General features: G+C 42.1%; 1 protein-coding gene across 3 annotated transcripts in view; it reads left to right on the top strand.

The window, feature by feature from the left end:
* The window catches only part of FGD5 (FYVE, RhoGEF and PH domain containing 5), a 90517-nt gene that overhangs the window by 56866 nt on the left and 20386 nt on the right, over positions 1–13265 (top strand). For 2 of the 3 annotated variants that reach the window (XM_057417490.1, XM_057417493.1), the window contains exons 7-10: positions 1123–1279; positions 3483–3570; positions 6069–6119; positions 7646–7704. In XM_057417490.1, the coding sequence (XP_057273473.1) occupies positions 1123–1279; positions 3483–3570; positions 6069–6119; positions 7646–7704 (355 nt within the window). The remainder of the gene's footprint in view (positions 1–1122; positions 1280–3482; positions 3571–6068; positions 6120–7645; positions 7705–13265) is intronic. The other variant, XM_057417492.1, reaches the window with a different exon arrangement.

The following is a 13265-nucleotide window of genomic DNA, read 5'->3' as shown; positions in this document are numbered from 1 at the left end:
TGGCTGATCTTATCCCAGCATTGCCACTGAGCAGTTAAGGAAGTCCATTAGATCAGGAGAACTTTTCAGTAACAATCCTAAATGTAGGGCACAGCTCTCCTTGTTAGCCCTGCACTTTCAAGTCAAAGCACACAAGGAAAGAAAAGGTTAAAAGAACTGTATATTGGTTCATGTCCACCAAGGGGCTCTTACAAATGTTGGAAAGACTTGAAAAATTTCATCAATGGTTTTTGAGTTATACCCTCCTAACACAAACAGAAGTGGTGTTTTCCAGCTGGGATCTAAAATGACTTGTGTCCTAAAGAAGTCACAGCCCTACTTCATCAGTATGCTGCCTGTTCCCTAAGACAAAAGGGAGACAACTGGAAATGCCCAAAGATTCTGTCCAGAACTACTCTGTGGCAGTGGGGAAAACAGAAGGCTGCATTGCAAATGCTGCCAACACAACAGCATGACATACAGCACAGGGCTGTGCTCATACAGGTTCCCAGGTCACCATCACCCCTGAACCTTCCAGTAAGTCCTTCCCTGTGCCTGTGCTCCCCCAAATACTCCGTTGCTCTGACATCCCCAGAAACTTGTGTTCCACTCTAACCTCTGATGTCTCTTTTGCAAGCTCAGATTTTGTCTAGTTCTCTCCTTGTACATGCTTCATAAATATTTCAATGCTGTGCAACCCAGTGCTGAAACAGGTGATGGTGGGATAGTGCTGACAAGGGGGCAATGAAGGAGAGTGAAAGGTATGATATTACAGCTGAAGATGTTATATTATTCTTCACAAGCTGTGCTCAAAGCATTGCAGCACCTAGAAGGTCTGTTTAGAGAAGTGGAAGCTGTGTCCAGAAAGGAGACATTCTACCTACTATGTGACACATGGCACTGCTGTGGCAAAGGCCCAGCCCAAGGCTCAGCCCCTTATGGTGCCCATTCTACAGCCCCCCATTTTGTTGCCCAGTATGTCAGCAAAGCACTCCCTTTTTCCTGCCATTTAGCCTAAGTTTTAGCAGCACAATGCCTTTAGCCATTGTGGGTCTGATACAGTGAGAAAGAAGTAACAGCTCTTCTTTCCTTTTTATTTACATATTTACTTATTTGCTGGTTCTTTTCTTTCTGTGCCCCTAGGGAGGAACACCAGAAAGTTGCCGATGTTTTCCTCTCCAGAAAATCAAGGCTGAATCACCACACAGCATACATTATGCAGTTTGATAGGAATTTGGCTTTGCTGGATGAAACCTGCGTTAAATGTTCCCAAGCGGCTGCCATAATTCAGGAGTTTGAGGTAAGGCTCCCATGGTTTTTTACCTGCACCCACTCATGGTTGTGCCACAGGGCTTAATCAAAGATATTTTTTCTGCAACTCCACCAGTGTTCACACTGAGTAGGAGAATAGCTCTCTTCACACATTCCAGTGCTAAAAGTGAGATGTTCACGTGCACATGATGTGTTTGTGTGTCTGCTGCCCATACAGCCATGTCTGTGCACAGAGAATGTATGTTTGTGAATCTACAGTTCTGAGTATATTTTGTGAAATATATGCACATAGTGGAGTAGTTTCTCGGTCACATATTAACTTAGTAAGGTCTCTGAGGATGTGTTAGAGTTAATATTATTATTACAATTTCTTTGTATCTCCTCTGCTTTCACTGCATTTTCCATCCTTTCTTTTGTAGTCTAGGCAGGTTGAAGTTAGGGTTAGCCTGTATAGGTGCTTGGCTGCTGGCAGTGATCAACCCACATCTTTACAATTGCACTTCTCTGCATTTTAAATGCCTGCTAACTGCTTCCTCTGTTTACAGAGGATGTTGTGACAGGCAATACTGAACTGCACAGGAAGACACAGCCTCCACTGGCCAGTCACATACAGGATTCTTTTCATCTGCATTCCCTGAATGATCTGTAACCTCTAGTCCTATAACCTCTGGCCGTGTAGGAAGAAACACACATTTTTCAGTTGTGTTAACTCAGTCACCCGTGCTGAATAACTGAAAAACACCATCAAGATACATATTACAAAATCCATGATTCCTGATTACATTTTAAAGTACTGGCAATGTAACCACTTCACATAACTTCAAAAGCATAAACCCATATGTGGATGGAAAGCTCAGCTGGGCTACACTGACTCTATGCAGTTAAAATTGTTAAAAGCTATGCTGCTTTATTGTTGTCTATAAACCCTGTTTCTTATTATCTTTATCTGGTAAAAAAAGCAACAATGTTTACTTCAGTGGCAGAGCGGCTGTAGGGATAAATTAGTGATCAGACCTTAAAGGTTATTTATAACGCCAGCTCTGTGGGGCATGGATTGTGTTTTTCTCTGCAGCACATGTAAAATATTAAAGATAACAATTAATTCCAAAAGACATTTGGAAGCTAGCACTTACAGACAGACACCTTGCAGTCACCACAATGATTTCCGGTTATCAGCTGAGTGGAGCTCTGAGGGCTTACGCTGCTCTGAACAAGAACTTGGCAAATAGAGGCTCTCTACTGAGAGCCTGTATTCACAGCATCCCTCCCAGCCACACGCCTAACTCTTAACCTTGAGAATTAGCTTTTATTTCTAAGCAAGCAGATGAGGCTTTTCCTAGGATGAGATCAGCAGGATTTAGCTCTGGAATCAGTGGGCTCTGTAACTTCTTGCCGTCTTGCATGCATGAATGCACACACAAATGGGGGGGGGGGGGGGGGGGGGGGGGCATGTCTCAAGACTTCCCTTCAGCATTTTCTTAAAGCATGACCACCATCAGATTTCCAGTCTAACAATACAGAATTTAGGGCCTCATCCTTTTTTTGCTGGCACCTCTGACCTGAGTATGGGGGACTGGGAATGCTTAGCAAAACCCTGAATGCACATTTGTTGAGATTAGCCAGCCAGTTAGAGGAGTAATACAGTAAAATACAACATCTCTTCTGCCTTAGAAAATGCTGTCTCTTGTTGACTGGGCCTGATATGTGGTAGCAGTAAAGGTAAAGAAAAAAATGGTACTGCTTTTCCATGTGTGTGTTAAAGCAGATCACAACCTTGTATATTTCTTGTAAACACTCTCCAAATATTGAGTTCCAACTCAATCACAGGGAGATGCTTTGCTGTATTTTGCTCAATTCTATGTCTTGAAATAGGGCTGAAAAAAACTTCCAGTCCAAAAAAGGCATGATGACAAGCTTCATTAGGATCTGATACCTCTGTCTTTAAATGCTATCCTAAAATCTTTACCCAAGCTTTACCTTCTAAACAATACTTGGTTTCCTCCCATTTCCATCTGAGTCCAAACTATTTGTGAATAATGCCACATGAAATAAGGTGTTTACAGGACTTCTTTATAGTCACAAAGCAACCTGGGTAAATTAGAATGGTTCAGTGGAATTTGTGTATGCAACTGGTAGTAAATTTTCACAGTACCATCAGGTGGAAATGACAGTTTGCTGCTGAGTTCAGACATCCCTGATCTTGTGTTTCCTTTTCCTTCCATTGAGGACAGCAGAGCTCTGGTAGCAGCCCTCAGAGTGTGAAACACCAGCTCTTGAAAGTGGTGCAGCGTGTCTTTCAGTATCGTGTGCTGCTCACAGGTCAGTAAATTCACTCTCAAAGGCACTCAGTGGAAACCCTCCCATGATGTTCTGTACCTCCACTGTGCCACGAGTTGATGCCAAGACATCTAAAATAGGGCTGAAGCAGTGTGGGATTTCCTGGGAACTTCAATGTGCTTAATACAGGATTCAGGAAATGTCAGGGAGCCTGGGAAGGAGCACACACTTCTTCAGCACAACCATGCTGAAAGGTCACAAAAAACTGTAAAGTCAGGTGCTTTCAGCCATTCCTTCTTGTCTTTTTCCTTCTGTGAATTAGGAGACACAGAGTTCAGCCTCACTGCCAGCAAATGGCTTTGATGTTATTTGTCAAGGGCAATTATCAGAGGCAGTAGGGGACAGCAGTCCCCAGCAAGGGATCTCTGCACTGCATCCTGGATGACAGTGGCAAGCACCATCTCTTTCTACTCCATCAACAAAGCAGTTGTGTCCAGTACTGCACCCTAAGTCCTATGTACAGTAACCTAATGCTAGTGATGAATTTAAGTCAAAATCCCAGCCCAATTTCTCCACACCGTAGTAAGCAGAGATTCAAACCTACATTAAGAGTACATTTACAGATCTTACATTTACACTAACACCCTTTATATTCAGGACCATCCCTATCACTCCCACCTGGAGTCTCTCTGAGGGGGTTGTGTTCCCTCTGGTGGCTTGTTCTCTGCAAGCCACAGCGCCTGTGAGAGGAGCAAGCTTTCTGAAGCAGGATGTGGGCCCTAGAAAGAACTGTGAAGTTTAGGTGTGTGACTAATGAACATGTCTTGGTGAAAGAAATGGTGAAATGTAACAATGAGTCTCAGTGCTGTTATGTGATTTAGTCAAGTCAGAACCCAAAAGAGCAATGATCCATAGACATAAAGATGAAGAAATGCTTTGGGAGTATGTACATGTGTGGGTGAAGATGAGTTATGCGTGGGACAGTAAAAAGGAAGCCATAAACCCTGCCCATACTCAGCAGCCAATGAAGGGCACAGCATATTAGAAAGGACTCCTACAAATGCAGCAGAACAAAGTGACCATATGAAATTTTTACTCACAGCAGATTAGCAGCAGTTTCATCTTGCTCCAGATGCTTTCATCAAGGATGCAACTCATTATTCACAGCTGCTTTTGTTTTGGTTTTTTTTTTAGTACAAGCAATACAAATGAACACTGAATGTCAATAGCAGGACTTCTGTTCTGTCCTCCCTGGCCATGTCTCTGTTGAAGCCCTTCTCCAGGCAGTACCTCACAGGCTCACAACAGACTTATAGTGGATTTAGCACAGGCACACGAACACTGCACCTATGAAAAAGGACTTGACGAGTCCCTGTCAGAAACAGCTCCACTATGCTCCATTTTCTCTGCCCATCTCTGTGGTCCAACAGAGGTTTGCTTGCAATCCTCAAGCATGGTATTTTGTGAGAGAGCTGGAAGGGTTTCAGTGCAGCTCCATTGATTGGATTCCATCTATGTTTGAAGCAACTTCAGCTCCTCTTTGTCCCTGGTACTGGCACTAACTGGGAAAATGAAAGCTTTTGTATGTAGTAAGGTCTGCTGGAGTAAGATATTCCAGGAAATAGGTTTACTGCTTCAATTCTTCACCTCAGGAAACCAAGCCCCTCTTTGCCTCCTAGAACAGAGTGGGTCTGAAACTGCAGTCCTTCAGATTCACCAGACAACGAAAAAAATTTCAAACGTGCAAGTATGTTTATGTGTCCATAACAGTTTCTACCAGAGAAGGAAAGGTATTTTATGAGGATATTGGTTGCCAATTACTGCACTTCAGCCAAGAGGAGTTGCCCACTCAGTTAAACGTCCATAGCCAAGGACAGAGCTTACAGCTGTGAAAAGGAATGCTAAATATTGCCTGGTAACATCACACAACCCCTTCCTGCCTGTCTGAGTAGAGGCAGATGCTTTCCTGAATAGCATGTAACAGCCAGGTAGATTTCAGGATGCCAGGGAGGACACAACACTAGAAAGTCTATGGATAGGATATTTGAGGGAATATGGATATGGTATATTGATAGGATATTCAAGGGAATGGCTATCCATGCACAGCACTATTCTCAGCACAGAGGCCCAGTGCTTGGATGCAGAATTTAGGAGCCTGGATTCATCATCTGCTTCTGGCAGGAGGGTGCTTGCTCCTCAAGAATTCACCAGTACTTGTGAAGGTGTGAGGATGGAGGTTGGACCCCTAACCTTTCCTTGCTGAAGCAGTCGTGGTCAGCTATTTGTAAAGTCAGCTCAGAAGTAAACAGATGAGAAGAAAAGGCCACTTTGGATGGGGCTTGAAGCAACTTGGTCTAATGGAAGGTGTCCCTGACTGTGGCAGGGCGTTGGAAGTGGAGGAGCTTTAAGAAACCTTCAACCCAAACCAGTCTGGGATTCTATAATTAAGATAGATTATGTTTTAGCTAATAACAATGTAAATTATGTGGATCAGTATTCTGATTACTGGATGTCTGTGTGTGTTTGATTATTTTCTACAGATTACTTGAATAATCTTTGCCCTGATTCTACAGAGTATGAAGCCACACAAGGTAAAAAGATATGAGTAGAGCAAGTATTCGGCTTTGCTAACTCTGCTTCTAAAGAGGTACAGGATCTATACTGCAGTATATGGAAGAGGATATTTTTAAGATTTTCTGTTAATATGTTAGCTATAAAATCTGTAAGAACGGATCACTGATTCAGATAAATTATTTAGGGCAAGAACCCCATCTTTTTTTCATTGAAACCTGGGCTTCCTGTGGTTTTGGCATAATGAACTTGTACAAGAAATAATCATCTGCACAAGCATTCAGTAGTAGCTTAGTCATTGGGGAAATCCTGGTCCTTTTTGGCTCCATCTGTATTTAGCCTGGTCATTGTAAAGTCGATTGGGATGGTTCCACCTGGTTGGCTGTGGTATGCCTGCTGTGAGAAACCCAGGAGGTTTTAATTGTGTATCTGTATTCTGATTTCTTAAGCTTAAGTAAACTTGAAAGACATTGCATAAAAATCAGTTCTGCACAATCAAGAACAAATCCAGATGTTCAGCTGTTAACACCATCCTTTCCACACGTAAAATGGACAAAATAGAAGTCTGTTACTCCCACTGAAGTCAAAGCAAGGTTTAGCTGTGGCCTCACTGGGAGTATTTTCCAGGCTGGAGTAAACATGAATAGCATTGTATTAATGAAAGAAACCAGTTCACCCGTGTTACTCTGAGTATAAATCCAAACCAACTCACACTAATAAGGTCTGTGGCTGGCTGAAGGTCAGTCTTTTCTGCCCAAGAGTCGTCTCATGCATGATTTAGGGCCCTGGTCACTGACGGTGGGACTACACCCACACCAGTAGTTTAAACAAGGCCAGGGCAGATGCTCAATGCCTGTGGCCACAATTGCCTGTGTTGTTTGTGGTTATCAAACAATGGTGAGCATGCTCTCAGATTACATGCAGAAATGGAAAGGATGCCCTGTTCTACAGAGGAAGAGATTTGAGACAAAGATCTGAGCCATGTTATGCCACTACTGTCAGGGCTATCTGTCATGCCCTGGCCTAGGTCATTTGCCAGTGGACAAGCCAGGTGTTAATTCATACCACCATACAACTTCCATCAGGAATGGATGACCTGTCCTCTCCTCCTCTCCCTTGGCAGTCAGGGGAAACAGATCACCTTAGACTGCCATGCTTTTGGATGGCTAAAGGTAGGTTACATAAATGTCTCCCTGCTATAAGCTCCAACTGTCAAAAATCTTGCAACTAGAAAACATCACAAAAAGATTTTGTGCTGTGCTAGGTGCTTAAAAAGGGACCTCATGACCTTTCTTGGTTGGCACAAGTATGATTGCAGAGTTTCACACAAGATAATGGTAATAGTGAAGGGGAAATGACAGCACTGTGCCATATCCGAAATTTGCTCAGCAGTTGCATTCTAAAGGTGCCAAAGAAGTTAAAGCAGCTGCTGCTGGGGATGCTGTTTCCTTTTTACAAAAAAGATGGCCTTGCAAACAGAAGGGATTTGGGCTATTTTCCTACTCTTTTATGTGATTTATGGTGTTTGTTTTGCTTCATCCCTCAGCTGCCTTATTCATCGTTTCTGAAATCACAGACCGAGCCAATGACAGCATGCTCCAAGCGGTGAGTGCCACCAAGACACAAGCTCTCCTGATTGATAGTCTCTTTTCTGCACATCTGCTGAAGTGAATACATATCTCTGCTAAATTCTGAAGCCTCCTCCAGGGTGATACTGAAGGGCTTATACAGATCTGGTTTACAGTATTGTGGACATGGAGCGGGGCTGTGCCCTGTAGTGTCCCTGTGCAAGATGTAAGTCATCACAGCAAGCAGCATCTTGGGGTTGCTGGAATGGTATATGGAGCAATGAAGTGAGAGATGGGAATTTTTATGGTTCTGTTTCTAGCCTGGGATGGTTTTAGATATGAATTGTTGAAGATGTCACAAATGTACTGTGAAAAGATATATTCTGAGCTCACTTTTGTGATTTTTCCACAATTCTGGAATCCAGAATTCAGAAGAATAGGTCACGATTTATAGTCTTGCAAACGATCACATAATTGAATAGACTGGCCAAGACTTTTGTAGGTTAGAACTCATGTCTAAATACAGATTTAGGTATCTAAGTAAGTTACATAGCTTTCCAAAGTAATGAACAATTTCGGTAGGGTCACTGTGATTTATGAATATCACTTATGTGATATTAGAGTCCTAATTTACTGGTAAAGGTTGCCTGCATGTAGCTGGTCTTATGATTTGTTTACAGGGACCTAGGTCTGGTTTGTGTCTAAGATGATACAAGTTTTCTATTGACATCAGGAAGCGGTGTTGGGAGGCATAGGAGGCAGCAGAGAAACTCGAGACACAGGATCCAAGAGGTTCCAGAGGAATTCAGCTTGGTGGATCTCTGGGTGATAACTAAAAGCAGTGCTTTTCTTTTTGTTATACCAGCCACCCACCCCAGCAGCTAAATTCTCTCCTGAGAGCCATGTTTGCATTACCTGCACAGACCCTGCATTCACTTCAAGTAGTTAGGAAGAAGTACCTACATTCTTTACAGTCTAATGAAATGTCGCTCAGTTTCAGAGCAATTCTGTAGAGTGGCCAGATTACATTTCTTTCTGTGATAAAACTCTAGGCTTGTCAGACCAAGGAAATAGTCAAAATACAGCCCCAAATTTCAACAAATGCTGTTTTAAGCACTCCTTTTTAAGGCATTTTCATCACTAAGGAGATGTGCAGATGCTAAGGAAGATCTTGACTGTTAGGTGGTTTGTGCTCAAGAGCATGCTTGTTAGAGAACAAAGCACCTCATTCCAGACATCCTGCATTTCATCCAGTAGTGAGTGGTTACGCTGAAGTGTTCCTTCTCAAAAGGTGTCTCATCTGAAGTATTTTGTCATTGCACTGGGGCATAGGGATTTCAAGTGATTTGAAATGTATCATATTTTTGGGGAAGCTTCCACATTTTACTTTTCATTTGAACACTGCTGAATTTAGCACCCTGCACTGGGATTTTGCTGTACCTTTGCTAAATTATATTGCAACCATCCTTCCCTATGGTTAGTATCAATTCACTTCTTTATCATTTCATTTACTGAACAGACAGCGGGTTGTTAATAATCACTCAGGCACCAAAACACTGGGCATCATTGCAGACAAAGGGAAGAAACTAAGTAGTAGCCTTTTTATTAAGTGCTTGTTTTCAAGTAGGACTTTAGGTTAAAAGGCTTAATGCACAGGAATTGTTAGGGAGGTCACTACAACTAGGGTGGAGGTCACTACAGCACTGCTGACTTAGCATATTCCCTTCAGTGCCTTTGCCCTCTGACTGCAGGGGAATGGAAGCACTGGGTGACGCAGTGAATTCAGATTGTGACATGCTAAAAACTAGATTAAAGATGTCTTCTGCAACAGCTTGGGAGATAAAAAAAAAGTTTCAAACCTCAAGGTGCCCCTCATCTGTTAAAACCAGAGCTTTCATGCTCCATTCAGAGGAGTGGAAGCACTCTGCTTGCACCAAATGAACCCAAGAGCCAAGAAGGTTAACGTATGCTCACATCTGAAAATCTCTGCTGCTCAGGTTTAAAAGCCATGTCTCTGATACATGTGCCACGGTAAAAAATGGAGCCTTGTGTGCTTATGGCCTGTTTCAGAACACCACATTCAGTGAGGATCTTCTCATGGCCAGTGACAGACAAAACCCAAGCTTTCTAATATTTGTATCAGAAAAGGATAATTGTAGTTAAAAAAATCCCACTATTTCCTGAACAGAGAAACCTGTCTTCATGGATCTGCCTCCTTCCCCAGCTGATAGCTGGAAATTGAGATGGAGGCTCTGAACCTGCTTCTCCAAAAGTTAGTGGCAAAATAACACAGATCAGCATCAGTGGGTTTCTGGTTTTGTGCAGAGATGACCTCAAGCCATGACAAATGACCCAAGATTTTGAGCATTCTGAAGGTCAAGGTTTTTAACGTCAAAACTTAAAATTCAGATCTGTATTTTCACTCAGTGCAAACATAAAAAGGCTTGCACCTGTCTATTTGCTTTCGTAAAAAGTATGGACCTGCTTATTTGCTTTAAGTCCATTTCTGCTTTTCTGCCCCAAGCTTTTCCACCCCCAACCCTATCCTGGCACATCTACCTCAGAGTGCATTCCCCCTTCATACAGTAATATCAGCTCATTTGCTGTGTTGCTGTGGCTCTGTGACAACCCAAAACATTCAAACCTTCATTTTAAAGACAGAACTTTTTTTATTGCTCCTGACTGCTGAGAAGAAGTTCCAAACATGAATCGTGTGTAAACAAAGCAGCACACTCCGCTTCAGCAAGCAGACAGCCTGAACACCTCTGCTGAATATAAACTATCAGCTGTGCTGGGCTCTTTGGTTCCTTACGCTCAGCTTTATTTAAAGATACTTTGGGTACCAGCACAAACTATTTTGTCATAGCCATTACACCAGATAGGATGGGGCAAAAGTTGGGATGGAGGTATTTACAGATGAAATGGCAGTGCTTTACAGCCAAATGTAATGGTGAAGCAGGAGAGGGAAAGAAAAAAGCAAAAAGACTTGACAGAACAGCAAGTACCTAGAAATGATGATGTAACTACAGACTAATTCTGAGTGATGTTCAGCACTGACAGTAATAACTAGTAGTTAATTGCTACATAAACACTATTCTGTCTCCAAGACAAATGAACAGATGTAGATTGCAGGGAGGATGTGGCCTAACAAGACTAGAGTTTTATCATAAAGAAAAATGTCATCTGGGCTCTCTACAGAATGACTCTGAAACTACAGTTACCAAGGAAAGTTTTCAACAGGGTTGATTTTGAGATTTTTTTTCCCCTCAGGCAAAGAATTTGTAACCCTACTTTTCCATTATTAAGCATTCTTTGTATGAAAATAATACATACTTCATTATAAACCTGAGATCTCAAGAAAAGCTTTCACAATTATCTAAGAACTTAAGGGATACCTGTATTAGAGGTTGAGAACTGTAAGAGCTCAGCTCCTAACAAATCAAGGTTACACATCTTTTCTGGCATCTCTGCTTCCTTAGATTTCACTCAGATTTATGGGAGACCTGTATGAATGCTTTTCTGAAGTTAGCAGTATCCTTCAGTGGCCAAAATCACATTTGCTGTGTTGCATTACCATGCAATGATTTTAACCATCAAAGTTACAAAGTCACAATCAATTCTTTTCTTTCTCTCAGCTTTTTAAAAAATGCAAAGAACTTAAGAACTAGCTCTACTTCCAGAATAGACTGAACAATGCCACTTGAGAGAGGGCGTTCAGAACTTGTCATGTATCTGGTTGAACTTCTAAGCAGTAATTTAGACTTGGCATGTACCTGGAAGGAGGAAGATTTCTGCTGCCACTTATCAAGTCATCAAACTACACTCCTAGAATCTGACAGGAGCATTGAATTATGCTGTACATTTTCTACAGAATAACAGTGATTCATGATTAGCTGGTTTGTTTTATGAGAGTAACACTCCAGCAGTTTTTTCCTGGCATCTATTAACTCAGGATTTTCAGACACATTATGATATTAACTGTCTCCATGGCATTTTCATCAAGCAAAAAAATACTGTTCACAATTTTCAGTTGCGCAAACAGAGGAGTAAGGAGTACCACCACCACATAGCATTGCCTATCTGTAACTCTAGGAGACATTCACTACTTGAACTAAGCAGGGCGTGTATTGCTTTCTGAACTTCTCCAATCTGTTAGAGGCCCTTAGATGTTCAGAGCTATAAATCATTGTTGGCATTAACAGCTGGTAAATTCCTTGGGGAGGTGCTCCTCCTACATGGACGTAATGATAACAGGATGGAGGCTGCAGTTCACTGTTAAAATGACCAGAGGATTTCAGCCACCCACATCTGCAGTACCAGCTGGGCAAAGCTTCGCTTTCGTTTTTTAATTGAAGGATATTTGAAAGGAGAATGATGATAGTTTTAAAGAGAATGAAAAAAACTATCTGAACAGGGAATTTAGGGGTTACTGTAAAGACATTATACACCCCCTCTGCTGCCCAAATTCCCAGATAAATGACTGTCCTTCACATGTGATGGCTGTTTGACTTCCTACAGGAAATTAGTTGGAAACAACTCTGTCCATTTCCTGGTGAACATGTGTCCACACTGCACACATCAGCATTACAGCAGGCGCCTCTGCCAGCAGTCCTAAGAAAAGCTGAGGTGTATCTGAGCTGCAGCAACTTCTCTTCTCCCTCTTGTAGAAACCCCAATACTAGCACTGGCCATGAGAACAATGCTCACAGGAGGGCACTGCTTTTTCTGTGGCTGAAGGACAGGTTTCCATTGTGGAAGCTATCAATGTGACAAGTTTTGCTAGGGCTAAAATACCCTTTAGTGATGGGAAAGTCCTTTGCAAATGTCAGCTGTCCTGGTCCCTGGTATTTTCTGTCCTATTAGTTTATACATTCTGTTTCCATTTTGCTAGCCTATAGTATTTTAAAAGGGACCTGAAAATTTCCATTTGTTACTTCCTGCATTGCAAAATAGATACTTGATGGCTGAAATTCTTGAAAATGTGTCAATCACCAGTTACACTGCATGGTCATAATGCAGTCTTGTGCTGTTCAAGGCTTGTAGGTGTTTCCATCTGCTTGATATATGGTTACTGATTAAGAACTAAACTTAGCATCATGCTAAAGAAGTGTTATATTTCACCAGGGCAGTAACATACTGAGGCACTTCAGACATGCTGGGAAAAGCAAGCTGCGATAGGTACATTAGTTGTATCACCTGAAGTCCAGGGCAAATCTGCTTACTAGTTAACCTTCTAAATCCTGTATTGCAAAACCATTAATCCCTTATCACAGAATATAAATCTCTGGGTTATCTGTGTCATGCCACTAATGCACAGGCCTTTGGAGTGGATATCATACTTAGTCCCTGCTTCCAGCTTATTAGTTCCCAGAGCAACAAAGTCAGCAAAGAGGCCAATGTATAAACACAGTATGGAGCTAGCAGGCCATTTGGAAGGTGAACTGAGGTATCAGAGGTAACAGGACTGTCAAAGACCACAGCAGATGTGACTGCAGGTAATGAGGTTTTATAAAATCTGTAAGGCTGGAAGAAGACTTTCTGGGCATAAAACCCCTGGGCTCAGTTCTCACTGAAACTGAATTCTGTAATACCATTTTC

The sequence above is a fragment of the Pezoporus wallicus genome, unplaced genomic scaffold (genome assembly GCF_028554395.1).
Source record: "Pezoporus wallicus isolate ANWC-B61680 ecotype Strahan unplaced genomic scaffold, APGP_CSIRO_Pwel_v1 contig_8542, whole genome shotgun sequence".
NCBI classification, from domain to species: domain Eukaryota; kingdom Metazoa; phylum Chordata; class Aves; order Psittaciformes; family Psittacidae; genus Pezoporus; species Pezoporus wallicus.
Note: the sequence above shows the minus strand (reverse complement) of the source record. Positions and strands in the feature narration are given on the sequence as shown.